At 41.2% G+C, this 16,161-nt stretch overlaps 1 protein-coding gene across 3 annotated transcripts in view; it reads right to left on the reverse strand.

Moving 5' to 3' along the window:
• usp6nl (USP6 N-terminal like) overlaps window positions 1–16,161 on the reverse strand; it is a 102,180-nt gene that overhangs the window by 43,949 nt on the left and 42,070 nt on the right. Inside the window, exon 1 of one of the 3 annotated variants that reach the window (XM_085437465.1) lies at window positions 6,369–6,621. The exons of the other annotated variants lie outside the window; for them this stretch is intronic. Within the exon in view, the coding sequence (XP_085293591.1) occupies window positions 6,369–6,417 (49 nt within the window). The 5' untranslated portion in view covers window positions 6,418–6,621. Of the gene's footprint in view, window positions 1–6,368; window positions 6,622–16,161 lie in introns of those variants that run through there. 3 annotated transcript variants of the gene reach the window in all.

Raw genomic sequence — 16,161 nt, forward strand, 5'->3', positions numbered from 1 at the left:
ATTGAGAGAGCATCAAAACAGCAATTATACATTTGGGGGTGGGATTTTCCTCGCTCCTGTCACTGCCCTTTATCCTTCTTTCCAGACTACAGCCCCCCCACGGAGCTGCCCTTCAACCTCCCGCTGTCTAATTTGCCAGTCAGACCCCAGCGGCGAGGCCGACGAGGCTCCGTCTAACCGTCCCTGCCCCGCTGTGACTAAAATGTCCTCGCCCGTCACCTCCCAGCCGGGCGCTACCCCGTCCCCACCTCTGCCCTTCACTCCTGCTCTGCACGATACATTCAGGAGTGAACTGGTGTCAGCACTCAGAAGTGTTCACACATGACAACTGGACAGGAAGTTAGGTACCACTTCCCCCCTGTGGGGTTTACCACTGAACAGGTGAGTGCAGTTCTCAGGCAGGAAGCTCACACGGCATTTTCTGCTATAATGTAATCTTGCAGCCCTAAAGCCTCTTGCATCAGCATATTGAGCACATCAGGTATGTGAAAGAACGACTTCACGGTGGTTTGGGGGAATATAAAAGCTTTAACAGAGAAACAGATTTAATGCTGGCTTCAGGTGCTGCTAACCCTTCTGACAGACTTTCATTAGGAAGGGGTCCCCTGCTGCCAAAGAATCATGCCGAGAAATTTGAAATGCTTGACAAATGACAAATGTTCAGGAGCAACAGAGAATCAGAGTAAATGGCTGTTTCTTGGACTACAACCTAAGACGTTAATATTCTTTAAAGAAGACCTTTTCTGCTTTTCCTTATTTTAATTCATTTATATAGCACCAAAACATAACAGTAATCACCTCAAGGTGCTTTATATCGTAAGGTAAACACCCTACAATAATACAATTGAGCAACTGATGACAGTGGGAAGGAAAAACTCGCTTTAAACTGGAAGAAACCTCCAGCAGAACCAAGGTCAGGGAGGGGCGACCGTGCCGGAGGTCATTTCCTGTCATATAGAACACTTTGCCGTGTTCTACTATATTGAACATGGCCAAGGTTTTAAATATCGAGGTCAGGTTCAAACTGATGTGAAAACTCAGTTTCAGACACTTTTTCCTGCTTTGAGCTCTGTGTGATGTCACTGGAAATGAACATGCCTAATATGACCATGTAAGGCACACAAATGGCCCAACCGTAGCCCAAGAGGTTTCTTTCAGTCTGTGGATCCACTAAGGGTCTGCACCAAGGTTTGGCACAAGATAAAAATTCATATTTTGAACTCTTAATCATGCACAGCTCTTTTAGAAGATTTTAAGATGCACATATGGAGCAGGAACATTTACTTGAAATAACGTAAACAGACGTAAGCAACGAGCCCCGGCTTTAACTGACTACATCTATATTTAAGAGAAATTTAAGAGCAGATGCAAGGATGAAGCCTCCAGCTGATAATTCCTCTAGGAGCCGCTCTAACCATGTGACAGGAAGTGTTGTGGAGAGTATTTTTGTTTTTCTTCCTCTTTATCACTTGCTGTTAAAGACCAGCCCTGACAATGTAAAACATGAAAAGCATAACCACGGTCTTTCTTGTTCTCTCAGCCCTCTTTTGGCTGCTGTAATGAGCCCTCTTTGTTTTTATCTTAAGGAGTCCTTGCCTGTTAAAGCTCTTTGCTGCTCTTCCACCCATTGTCAGTGCATCTTTTACCCTCTCATAGATGCTATCTGTTCAGAAAAAGGAATAATTATAAGAACTATGATAAAAGAGGACAGGCTTGATTGGAGAAGAACTAATTTCCCACCTTTTGTTTCGGTGCTCACACTTCGTTTTGAAGCTGACGGCCACGTGTGACCTGTATTCAGACCTGCATGTTCACTGTGTGCTTGCTAAACATGCAAAATGTGTTAAAAACAATGCAAACCAATGATCCCCTCATCTGTGATATAAATATCAATTCAAAACAGGAGTAAAGTCTTGTACTGAGTATATTCCAGTAAAGGTGAGCTGGACGTTTTACTGCAGAGATTTCAACTCCGGAGGGTTTTCACTTCTGTAACCGTTCGGCCTTTTGAAAGTTTGCGGCAGCCTGACATTTAAAAAGATGAGGCAGCCTCTGCGCGTCGATTTTTAGGTTGAAAAGCTGCACGTCTGTACACTTTTAAAACACACTTTTGCACATTTTTCTTTACTGAAAGATGAACTTTTGCATTTATAACTTGTGCATAGGGCTGGGCCATATTATACCGTTCACGGTAATACCGGTATAATGTTAGGCAACGATAGGAAAATGAAATATCGCAATAGAATGGGAGTAAAACGCGCATGCGCAGTGCCTTTGTTTTCATACGCACATGGCCGATTGTTGAGTGAAACAGATGAACCAGAATTGGTTTGTAAAAATGGTGCAACTTCCGTGATGTGGAACTGGTTTGGTGTTTGTCCGTCAGATACACGACAAAGCACATTTTTTTGCAGAACATGCAAGCGGCCGTTGTTATTGTCATATTTGTCGGACTAAGATGCTCTTAAATCTGGGAGTAATCTGGGTCCTAAACTCCGTATCTTCAGGTCAAACAACACTGCAGCATCACTTAGAGTTAAAAACTGTCTAAATTCTTTCATCTTTAATAAAACGATCAGCATTGCTGCTTTACCAGGTGTAACTATGAAGTTTAACTTCCAGGCATCCATGAAAACTAAAGTTATTACATTTAACGGAGTTAGACGTTAGCAGGAAGCTAGCGGAAGTTAGCTCGCTAGTTTCGCTAGTTACCTAAGCATGATATAGCATGTTCTGACTGAGAGATTTCTGAAAAAAATCAAACGTACAGCTCTGCTATCACTTCCAACATAAATGAAGACAGGAAACTAAACAGCAGTGACGTTTGTAGGGTTACTGAAGTTGGGCTAGCTGGTATATAATGATGTGCTACGTGATCGCTAGCGACACAGCTATGTTAGCATAACATAAACAGTGAAGCTGGAGGACGAACACTAACACTTTTCCACTTATAAAAGTTAACGTTAAGGTTCCTCATGGTTAGAGACAAATGCAATCGCATGGCAGGATACTGTAAACGGACCAAACTTCAGTCAGGAGAACAACTGAGATAATCCATCCACAATATGAGGTTAGTCATTAATAGACTGCAACAACATGGGAATAGAGCAGCTGCCAGAGAATTCAACATTAATGAATCAATGGTACAGAAGTGGAGGAAGCAAGAAGAATGAGTTTAATAAAGTTTGATTTATCTGACTGCTTTGTTTCGCTTAATGTGCCTTATAATCCCGTGCACCTTATGGTCCGAAAAATACGTACTGCACACTGCAGTTTAATGTTGCAAAGCACCTCTTTTTAACTTCAGTGGATATTATACATGGTTATGCTCAGGATATGTCAGCCCATTTCTACTGGAAATGCCTTTTGGTTAAACTTTCAGCAAGGAATTAGCATTTGCACTGTTACATTTTTATAAAGCTTTAATGTACATAAAAACCAGCTTCTTGTTTAAGTGAAAATAAATGGAAGGTTGTCTTTTTGCGCTAGTAATGTTGTGGAGTTGTATTTTGTCTCGCATCAATTATATCGTCGGTTATATCGTTATCGCAAATTTTCAAATATATATCGTGATAAATATTTTTGGCCATATCGCCCTGCTCTACTTGTGCATAAGATCTAAATTCCCCAAAAGTTAATTGCTGCAAATTTATCTGAGTGACTTGTGCTTTACATAAGGCACCGCAATTACAGTGGGTTTAGAGCAGGGGTGCCCAATCCCGGTCCTCGAGAGCTACCGTCCTGCAGCTTTTAGATGCATCCTTGTTCCCACACACCTGAATCAAATGAATGGCTTGTTATCAGGCCTTTGCCAAACACGATGGCATGCTGAAGAGGTAATCAAACCATTTGATTCAGCTGTGTTGGAGTAGGGATGCATCTAAAAGCTGCAGGATAGTAGCTCTTGAGGACTGGGATTGGGCAGCCCTGGTTTAGAGCAAGAACAGGAAATATTCTGTCATTTAACAAAATTTTTCCTTTTTATTATTACAAGGCAGTCTGTGTACGGAAGTGGATTAGGGCCACCGAAATTTTTTTTTTTTAAAATTGGCACGTTTCTTTTCTTCTTCTTCTTCTCCAGAATTCTGAAAAAAAGTCAGAATTCCGAGAAAAACCTGTATAACGAGTGACTGGCTGTGACTGTAACTTGGTTTTTAGCACTTACAATAAACATTTTACAGCTCAAACACTTGTGTAAGTGTTAAAAAACATGATTATTATTGCAACACATTGTTCTGTTGTTGCATCACTAGTTTTCCCATGAAAGCCACATCTAATATTGAATGTTTGCAAGCTGTGCCGGTACTTCCAGCCACTCCCTTATTTACAAGGGGTCGCCACATCGGGCAGCTCCGCATGTTTGATTTGGCAGATCTTTGCACCCAAAGGGATTTCAGTCTCCTCCTGAAGCTTTCACTTGTTAGACAAATGTGTAAATGGCTACACTATGGAGCCACAATTTCACAATATTAATGCTACTTAACGTTCGATTGAAACAAGCGGCTCTTTTAGGTAAGTACTGCATCAGTAACGCAACTCAGCACACTCACGAAACAAGTTTCCCACTTCACAACAAACAGATGAGGCAACTTTAGAGAAGCATGTGTTATTACTGTGCCTCCAAAACAATCATCTGCCTCACCCAGTCTTCATTTCCAATCTCAACGCAACTGCAGGAACGTGACACAAACCTCTGAATGACACCCAGCAACCAATAATCACAGACTCCAACCAGACTTACAGACAAATAATTAACTCCCACATTACCCGTGGCACATTCTCAGCTAAGATAAAGGAGAAGTTAAAATTCTGCTTGTTTCAACAAAGCCAAAAAAAGGAGAAAAAAGTTTTTTGTCAAAGTCATTTAATTTGTAGCACCTTCATGTAAGAAGGCTCACAAATTTATCAGCAGACAGTCCACAGTACCTCACAATCCACTATCAGCACACATTGTTATCATTCCGCTGTCAGGGCTTTATATTTGGAAGTGGCACATGACAGTTTACTGTTACATGTCTGCACTTGCTTATCTTCTACTAAGTGCGGTGACATCATTTGCTGTTTGTGTGCAAAGTGTCACCAGTCTGTGTAACACTTCACATGCCTCCTGTGCACTAGAAGACTTCGAAAGGAATTAGAATGAAAAAGCCAGAACCTGGCGCTTGTGTCATAAATCGGTTTTTAAGACTTTGCAGAGCCCACCGAGCCGTCCAGGAAATTATTTACACGCATTCTGGTGGAAAACTTCGAAGGACAGCAGGTCTTGAAAAACGGAGCGGAAACTTTTTGGCAAAAGCTGTCGACCCTTTGCTGCTACCTTCCTCCACGCTAGCTATGCTAGTAATTCGTCAGGACTGACATCAAATCCAAATGTGAAAAAGACTGATATAAGAAACCTCTGACTGACTTTTTACAAGACCATATGATCAAGATGATGGGCAAACATCTGACATTTGTCTGTGACACTGAAATCATTTGAAAAGTTGCATGGTGTAAAGTTGGTCTTAGCTGTTAGATCCTAATGAACTGTAATATTAGCATGAGTTCACTAAACACACAGTCTGTATGGATGGCAAAAAGTTTAAATCATGAAAGGTTTTTGCATTTAAATTGTCAGAAAGTTGACAGTTCTACAGGTGATTTTGTCCAGATGGTCCCACCTAATAAAAACTTGAGCAAAAAGTCAAACTCAACCTAAAATCCAATCCAATAAAATCCAGTCAGTATTTTACTTTAGCCCAGTTTCATCATATAAAATATATATACGTGAAAGAAATTACAGATATAGTAAGTGCTTTTTCTATTTAAGTACAAATCATGAAATCAAAATAAAAACAACGCAGTATGCCATTGGGTTAATGGCTAAATAAAGGCCAACAACAAAAACAGCAACTATTTAATTGCACGCTAGCGTATTGACCAACCCATTTATTTACTTATATATTTATATATAATTTTAGCAGCTTTGGTCCTCCGTAGTGTAGTGGCCTACATACAGTACAGTGAGAGTGTCAAGTTTCTGATTAACTTTGGAAGTCTTAAAAAAAAAAGAAAAACGTACATACAGATATATTGTCAGAATCTATGACCAATATTTAAACTTTCACTGGATTTTGCATTTGGAAAGGAGATGATTATCTGGCAGTCATTGCAATCACTGGTGTAAAAATCACAAGACGCTCTGAATTAAAACCACGTCAGCAGGACATTGTGAGCCAACAGACCAGTTTAATATTAATTTATATGATCCATTTAGACCAAAAATACTAATCATAAGGCACCCAGGTAGAATGTCCCTCACATACCATCTATGTACATGCCAACAACACAGAGAAACTGAGTGGAACTCCACAATTGACTTCTTTTACCTCTTTTCAAGACATCCTGTGGATCGTCCGAGCGAGCTTTAGTCCGCATCGGTCACGGTTCAGCCAAGTCCAAAACACCAGGAGATAACATACACTACCTCATCCCATCACTGTCACTACCCAGTGCTCCAGAAAGAGAGGAAATATGAGCGAGCAGCAAAGAGAAGTGAGATCAGAGCTGCTGCTGCTGCTGTCACAATGCTGCCGTTTGTTTCACAGACAGACAGACTCGGACAGAGAAATCTGACTTCAGGAGTGAGCCGTTCCCACTCACAACATTCTCCACCCAAACACAACAACACAACGACAACAACAAGCTCTATTCAGCACATCATAGAGAGGGAGACAGAAAGGACAGAGGGAATCGCTGTTTCCAGACAGCCGATGAAACTTTCACAGATTTTCCAAACATCACAAAAATAAAATGTGAATCAGAGGAATTCTTTCAATTCCACGTAGGATTACAAAATGTACTTGTAAAACTCAAAATCTTACCGCTCATGACAAAGCAATGTTTTATTAATGAAGCAAAAATGTGTGTAAAGGTTTTGCTGTGCTGCTTCTGGGAGACAGAGAGCATGGGGTGTGCAAGCTGGGAAAAAGTGAGAGAGACAGACAATGGCAGTATGATAATAAACAGTTTCCATTAAAACTTCATTATGAAATGGACGTGATGTACCATGACGGGGCTTATGATGTGGCGTATCGAAGATGAGAGGCAGGGCGGTGCTGGGGAAACGAGCAACAGGCAACGCAAGCAACAAAAAAAAAAAAAAAAAAAGGAAGAGAAGAAGAATGCTCAAGAAAGGGAAAGCGTGAAAGATCAAGAATGTGAAGAAAGTCAGAAAAAGTAAAAAAGGAACGATCAGAAAGGAATGAAAGAAGAAAGAATGCTTAAAAGAAAGAAACACAATGAACGAAAAACTGAAGTAAAGACAAAGATCAAATGTGAAGAAAAGAACAAAGAGAAAGAAAGTTCAAGAAAAAAAGTAAAGGAAACATGAAGAAAGTGAAAGACAAAGACAAAGTGTGAAAGAAAGATCAGGAAGAAAGGAGAGAAGCAAAAGATCAAAGTAAAAGATCAAAAGAAAGACAGACACATCAAGAAGAAGGAGAAAGAAAGACCGATGGAGAAAGAAAAACTGAAATAAAGACAAAGATCAAAAATGTGAACGAAAGAAAAAGGAAAAAGAAAGATAAAAACATGAAAATGATCAAGAAAAAAGAAAAAATGATCAACAAACTAAAAGAAAGAAAGAGAAGTCGTGTCATCTCAGCTCTATCTGTGTGTGGCATCGTTACAGGAAGTGTGTGTTTGTGATGGGACTGAAGGGCTGTTATCACTTCTGCAGCTGATAGAAACGAGTGGGTGGGGCTGTACAGCTTTCAGCTCCTCTGCGTTGTCTGCAAGCTCATCTCTCTTTAAAGGGTTACTCTGCTTTTGAATTTTAAACAGACATATATACAGATTTACACCATGAAACTACAATCTCAGTCTTATTTACACTGAAGTATATCAGCACTGAAATCTTTGAAACAAAGCTTGTGTCCTCAGATACAGAACTGGAAACAAACCCAAAGTAAATAAATCAAAAGTACATTTAAATCGAGTTTAAAGAATTAAATAATGGCTGAAAGAATTAAAATAATGGCTGAATACTGCAGTTCTGTGGACAATGTCTTGCACAGTCTACCTGGAAACCATCTTTTTATCAAGGGATTCTTTCTGTCATTGGTTGTTTCTTGGTGGTTATAATCCGACTTGACAGTCACCATGAAAGAAAGAAAGCTACAGCTAGCCCTACCTTCCTATAAAGTGGAACAAACCATAAAACAGTGGCAGTGTTAGCTAACTGAATACTGACTAATATAAGAGGTATGCATGTAGGTTCATAAACAAAATATCATCCGTAATCTCAAATGCTACAAACGAGCATTTGAACCACACAAAAGCCAGGCCTGTTGCAAACATCACTGAGCTGAAACTCAAAAAACTAAGAAACGTGAGGCTCACATCACCTTGTTAAAAAAGGTATGGAACATGTGACCTTTAACCCCTATCTGTTTCCTGTCTTCAGTCTGTATGTGAGATCAGGCAGTTTGGTGGGTGAGCCTGGTGCTGTCAGCCAAAACTACCATCAAGCAGCAAGTAAAACACAAAACATACGAGAGAACGCTCACGATGACTCATGACGAGTCACTACTCTGAAAAATAATCCCAAGTTCAGTCGTGTAGTTTCATCCTAACTGTGTGTGTTTGCAGCGCAGTTGTACTGGAACTATCTTGAGGACTGATCTAGTCACCAGGCTCACACAACACACACTTTCAATAAAAATATCTGAACAACATGCAGTCAAATATACAGTTTTATCTGCAAAGGAAAATAAAACTTGCAAAATCTTTACATTTAGATTTCATTTAGAGTACTTGAAGAAAAAAAAAAACTTACGATAGAGTTTTATTGGACCCATATTCTTGAAAAGCAATAAGAGTATCACTGGTGAGTAGACTCTTCAGCGATACAATAGAAGGACTCGTTCCTTTTGTTGCTTGCCCACAAATCCCCTGGAGAACGTAGCAACTACTTTGCAGTATTTTTTTCTGGTTTAAAAATTCATGTCACTGTGGAGTGGAGTGGATTGAGAGACTGTGCATCCCTCTAACTGCTGATTCTTATTATACGATAAAAGACAATTTATAACAGGTCAGACCTCACACCACACAATAACCCGTGAAGCAGACAATGTGTGCTAAACAGACTGGTTCTTATATAGCACACCGTACTCAGACTACAAGCCTCATTCTCACACACATTTATAGAAACTCTTTCTTCTAGGGCTTTCCATCTAACACTCACACACATTCACACTCCGGAGAACGCATCAGGAGCAGCTTGCAGTTCAGGAGCTTGCCTAAGGATATTTTAGCAAGCAGACTGGATGACAACCTGCTCTTCCTCCTGAGCCACAGCTACTGATAACCGCAGGTTTATAACATTGCACTAAAGGCATGCTGGGTAATGCTGGCTAAGCAGACTGGTGCTCTGTGCTGCACTCAAGAACAGAAAAGATAGATTTAGGATCTAGAAAGGAGAGCAGTTTTTCAGTTTGGCTTCATTTGCTGGACTTTCACTGTGATCGGCCACTGATACGATAAGACAACGAGCTATGCAGAGCTAACGGGTGCTTTTACATGAGGGCAGACTCATTTGTACCACAAATACAAAGTAAGTCTGAATGCAGTGAAGTGCCAGGTGTTGACTTTATTTGAGAACAGCTGCAGTAACCTACAAGCGGAACAAGCAGCCTCCTGCAGGGCAGCCTGAGAGTCGATTATTTACTCATTTTATTCATGATTTCTTTCCTTTTTTTAAAAAAAAATTATGATATTTAAAACTTTTAATAATCTACATACAATTACATCAATATATCATTTAACCCATATCAAAGCCCATTTGTAAAGCAATAATCCCACTGACCCTGAAGAACTAAATGCTAACTAATACCATCTTAGTTTATAAATACTGAGCTCAAAGGCTTCTTTTTTTAAATTTGCATGCAGCAGTGGCAGATTTGCAGACTTGCAAGTTACCACAAGGTGAATTAGGCGTCTATCAGCCAACAGGAGCCTGTAAAAGAACCGCACGCCATCGTTTTTGTTCAAAGAGACTAAATGCGGTGCAGATCAGAGGCAGCGAGAGCTAAATACAGGCCTGTCAAACTACCTCAGGAGAGTAACAATCAGACGGCTGTTTTCCCTCCTCTTTTTTTTTTTAAAACATGCACTCATTTCCGATCACTTTTTTTTTTTAATGCAAAATACTTTAAAGCTGCATTTCTCACATAATAGGAACAAAATAAATGCACTCAGATGAGCAGGAAGATGAATGAAGCTCCAACAGTAGTTCAGGGAAAGTGACTCAAATCACTGTTCCTCAAAGGCTACCAGCACAACTTCCTCACTCGTTACAGAGCATTTCCTTATTTCTCTGGCATGCAAAGAGACTACACACAAATACACACATACTCAATTCTTTTTACTGCCTTTACACAACTATTAAGGTTGGATTGACTTCGGTGCTGCGTTACGCTGGAGTATTATTACCCATTCAGCTGGACAAACTGAACCCCAGTGGATTTAAATTGTGCATAAACAGGAGACTGCGGCTAATTTACAGGATACATCCCACCAAGCTGACTTAATTATCTGTCATCCTCTAACAGTCAGCATGTGGAGATGACAAACGATAGAAAAGATGCTTCTGTGGTTTGGAGTATTCACACTGCCTTCAATTATAAGCACAGCTCTGGGCTTCAAAGCAGTGTGGCTTCCTGATCCCAAGGAGGACAGAGGAAATGAAAGCTGACCACATTTTATGTATTTATTTTTTTTAAGCATACTTTAGAGCAAAAGAGCAACCGTTTCTGTGTAGAGAAGCATGACTGTAAGCAGTATTGAAACTTGATGAAGCCAGATTGCTAAAGTCTGTTAGCATGAACGGAAACGGATCCAGCACCGTGACCGAGGACAAGTCGGGTGGGAACATTAGGACCAAGAGGTCGGACCTGTTGACAGAAATGATGCAGAAAGCCAGACAGGTTTAAAGGATCCAAGATTTAGTTATAAAATGGGTATAAGAGGTACCATCAAAAAGTTTAGAGACTGCACCTATTAAAAAAATAATAATAATAAAATAAAATAAAATGAAATTAATATCGAAACTACACAGCCATTCCCTTCAGGGTTGGATGCAGGTTATGCAGCAATACACCACTACCAGAGCTCCTGATGTCTTACCCTCGATCTGAATGTGACTGTGTGCATGTGAGCATTTGGGACGAATGCTTGATGACCTCCACTGCGTTGCATGGAGCCAAATCTGGTGAGCAGGGTAGGTGGCAAGTAAATTTTTGCAGACAAAAAAGGCTTCCAGCACAGTCCAGGTCGTTTGGTCCAAATGTTCTTCCCCCAGATGCCTTTGGAATTTGGAAGCAAAGGGGTAATGTGGGCTAACAAATACATGATTCATCAACTTGGGAATATTCTGAATGGTCTTTAAATTGAAGCACGAGTCGTAGCTCTTATCCACAGTGATGCAACTCAGGATTAAGGTTGGTCTGCACAAGTTTAAAGTTCAGGGAAAAATTACTAACGTGCACAGGTAAGAAATTCAAACGGGTCTTTCAGTGAGTGATCCAAATACAGCTGGAGGTAAGACTACCCTGAAGAGGACAGCAATCAAGTTCAAGTTGGGCATGAAGTGAAACTGGACGTGACAAATGAGGGAGAGGGCAGATCTGGCTGAGAAACAGAGGAACACTGGACGCTTACAGGCTGGAGACCCGTTATTAACACTGTAATAACGAGTAATTGTTACAAGAGTAACAATCTGATGAGATACTAAATTTTCACTCACTGAAACCGAAACACAACCTTATTGGGAGGGGCTGAGTCCCAACAAAAGTCATATTGTTTGCAATTCCATTATGATGCTCTAAATGTTTCAGTTTAGTGTGATAAAATAGCCAAGCGGACGTCTAGCTATAAATACAGAGCCCTGTCTCAGGTCATGAAAGGCCACGTCCTAAACTTCAGTAACCAAATGGATTATTAAATTAAATTATACAAAATCAGCCATTGAAGAGTTTTCATAAAGAGTTGGACATTTTAACACGGGAGACTATGAAGATTGAATCACTTTTGGAGCCAGCCTCTACTGGCCGTTAGAGGAACTGCAGTTTATAGTACTTCCACACTGGCTCCATTATTCAGTCCCAGATGTTGCTACCTGCTTGTGCATTCAGTTCAAATGAGTGAATGAGTGAGTTCAAATGCACTGAAAATCATGAATTCTTCCCGATGTGACATCTGAGAGTGGATCGTTTGTTTGGTCTTCTCATTCAGCCCATAAACTGAAGGAAGCTGAAGTCAGAGCAATGAAGCCATGTGCCATTTTCCTACATACGTCAACCAAACTTCTTTGTGTAGCTACAGAAGATTCTGGCAATTATCAAGCACCAGCTTCGCTATTCTCATCTGCAAGCTACATTGGTTTTTGCAAAAAGCTCCTGTTATAATCTGGTATAGTTATACAGCACTATATAATGTATACTCAGTCAAACACCTCCCTCGTAATAGCCCAGCCTCAGTAATATCTGAAGGCCTGTTGCATCACTTGATACATAATTTAATAAGAGAAGGTGTGAAGCACCAAAAGCAGCGATCAATACAGCCGACTGAATCTGACACAAGCCGTGAAAAATACAACAAGCCTCAACGTTTAAATGACTCCATTGTCTGAGGCTAAACTCTGCACTGTTCTGCCAAGAGAGTCGACAGCGGCGCTATGAAGTGTGCTGCAGATCTGCCCTTTTTGACGACAGGCAGGCAATTAGTCCTTCTGCTGCAATGTGGTTGTCAGCGGTCAGCTTTAGCCCAACACCCGCTGGGTCTGGACTATCTGCCAGTCCCTCCTTAGCTTAACAGCGTGTAGTAGTTTTCTTAAAGCTCCAGGCCAGAATAAATATAAACACACACATAGCCATGCAAACACGCACAAAATGCCTACAGATGGTGTTCCTGGTATGCAAAACACCAAGAAGTGTTCTTGTCTGATGCTCCTGGTGCAGAATTTGAATATGTGAATGAACCAGGTTTTCTTTTTTTTTTCCTCGACTGAAAGAAAGAGAGAGTGAGAGGAAGAGTATGAAGGTTGCTGAATAATGCAGTGAGCTACTGATGGTGTTGACCAGGAGCAGGCTGCAGTCTTGCTTTAGATTTGCTGTAAATCCCCCCTCCCTCTTCTCAATAACAGCAGTAGATAAACGCTGCTGCAGAGGGAAGCTCTGTGTGCACAAGGCACTTTTGTGCTCTTTTGTGGAATAAGTGGAGGGGATAATTCATGGACAGTGGAAAGCTAACACATTTCTCCAAGGTTTTAGTGAGAGCCGGACAGTTCCGCCTCTCTGGACGCATTTGGCCAAATGGGACTGACACACAGACCTTGTTTGTCCTGTATGAATGAACTGCAAATAACGGAAACTCATGGGTAAATTCCTACCTGATAATGAGATCCCCAAGTAATTTTACTCTAGTGTGGACTGAATGAGAGCCCAGGTTGAGGCCTTGGACCTCCCGCAGGCTGTTGCAGACCTAAATCAATATAAACGGATTTCCTTCCCAGAAAAGTTTAACAAAGTTTTCCAAGAATTTTCTGTCCTATGACTTAAGACCCTTGTCAAGTTCAAGTTTTTCGGCAACTTTTCTTCTGGCACCTGCTCCATTATATTTCCTACTATTGATTGAGTTCAGGATGAAATATAGTACAGAGGGCTGCGGCCCAGACTTTTGGGAGTGGCTCTTCTAAATAATGGAACCAACAACCTTCAGTTTAGAGCATGACCTAATATATGCAATAGGGACCATTATTTAGAGAAGGGAAGTCAGGCTTATACACTAGTGATTAAGACCATAATCTCATTTGAAAAGTGTTTACTGAGGTCAGAGATGAAGAGAGAAGCAGGACCAGTTGCCCATAGATTTCTATAGTTGTTTTGTAACTTGATTTTTTAGAGAAGTCACCCCCTGCTGACCATTAGAAAGAATAAATGGAACTTTCACGCTGGCTTTGATTATAAGACGGAGATATTCTGTTTATCTTGTATATAAAGCAAACAAGTAGTTAAAACATGGACCCACCAACAAGATCAATCAACCAATAAATTAACCTGAACCCACTCAATCTGAGCCACAGGAGGCCCTCCCCTCCCACTGCCTTACACCTTCTCAGGTCAGCTGCTTCAGTCTGGGCTCTACTTTTCTCTCAGTGTTGATTTCCAATTTCAGGAGAGGCTTCAGGTATGCTGGGGTCAGGCCTTCTAATAATCTAATCATGTACTGCAACTCCTGTCTTATTTACTAGACATCTTCGAGTCACCAGATCGTAGACTCAGCTACAGTCGGCCTCCTTCAAGTTACATTTTGCAAACTTACACTGCCATCAGATCCCCTTCTGACCTCTGATCCCTGCACTCCATCTCATTCATCCAGAGGGTTTCTTCCCTTCTTCTAGAGGCATCTGGTTAACTTATTCTACAGGTAATAAGAGCAGCTATTTAAATAATTTGTGGAATATGGTAAATGGTCTGTATTTGTATAGCGCTTTACTTGGTCCTAAGGACCTCAAAGCGCTTTACACTATACACAATCATCCACCCATTCACGCACACATTCACACACTGGTGATGGCAGCTACAGTGTAGCCACAGCCGCCCTGGGGCGCACTGACAGAGGCGAGGCTGCCGGACACTGGCGCCACCGGGCCCTCTGACCACCACCAGTAGGCAACAGGTGAAGTGTCTTGCCCAAGGACACAACGACCGAGACTGTCGGAGCCGGGCTCGAACCGGCAACCTTCCGGTTACAAGACGAACGCCCAACTCTTGAGCCACAATCGCCCAATGTGTGTGGATGTGCTGTTATACTTGGTCTTGTGCTATGAAGCAAATGAAAAACTGGTAAAGAAATTAGCTGCTGATTAACCACTAAACACGGTGCTTGCAGCCCTAACAGCTCACTTTAAGTTGTCTCCAAGGAAAAGTGTTCAAAACTGCAGGTTTACGAGTGCTCTTTCTCCTAAAACCAAGACATTACTTTATTAAAATGAACATGACATGTATTGTTTTTTGATGTGGCAGGAACCACTGAGCATGCTCAGAAATGTGGCAGACACACACACACACACACAATCTGATGCTTTCTCACAAGTACATGTGGTTTTGATCCTGCAAAGCTGACAGGGAGCTGGACAAATTATCAGATATTCTGTTATCTCACACTCATGCCATCGCGCTATCCAGCCGAGGAGCTCAACAACATCTGCTGGCACCTCGCACCTTATCCCCACTCACCACTCCTCCCAGTCTGCACAGAACTGCAGCGAGTGTGTGAATTTGTGTGTCCTGTATCTGCTGGAGGCCGTCGTGCTAAATCTGCCTGCACTGATTCAGGCTGCGAGAGGAGCCAAGGTGAATTCGTCTGCAGGGCCGATAGACCGAGATAAAGACGACAGCCAAATGGAAAGTGTGGATTGTTAATGGGCAGTCATTAAAAAAATATTATCATTCTTTAAAAGAAGAAGACAAAAAAAGTTATCTTCATGGTTGTCGATGTTGGACTGGATTTTGAATTTGACAAATGCAGCTCAATTAGAGAAAGTAGAGAAAGGCGATGGGGTGCAGTGCTTTTTCTCACACTTTAGCCACCTTTGAAGCCACCCCCACCTCTCTCCACCCCAAACACAGTACTGTAATAAAATATTTATTTTTTATTCAATTTTTTTCCCCCCAACTTCTTCTCTTTTCCTCAAGCAGAGCAGAAGCTCTCGTTTATAAAATGGTCTGGAAGTCATCGACGTTTCTGTATCAGGCTCATTGCTGAGCATAGTCACCCCCCAAAGGCTCATTCTGAACCAGAAGACACTCTCAGATGTGATAATGACATTTAGGTAGATTCAATACAAACAATAACACAAAACGATGTGATAAGTCTGTAACCCCGTTTATGCCACCTCTGTTACAGCAATTCATTCTTTGAGAAATCCCTATTGCTCCCATGCTGGACACGTACCTCTCAAAAAAGAAAAAGAGTGTCCACAGAAGTATTTCAGTCATTAAAAACAGCTCAAAGTTCCCTTAATGAGCTGGACTTCACATATATGTTGTGGAAAAGCTGTCCCTTCACAGTGATTAAGGAATAACAGCACAAAAGTACAGACAGTTATGTGTATTTCCA

The sequence above is a fragment of the Copadichromis virginalis genome, linkage group LG17 (assembly GCF_057382275.1).
Source record: "Copadichromis virginalis isolate Kocher_CV1m ecotype Utaka linkage group LG17, C_Virginalis_male_GT1.1, whole genome shotgun sequence".
NCBI lineage: Eukaryota > Metazoa > Chordata > Actinopteri > Cichliformes > Cichlidae > Copadichromis > Copadichromis virginalis.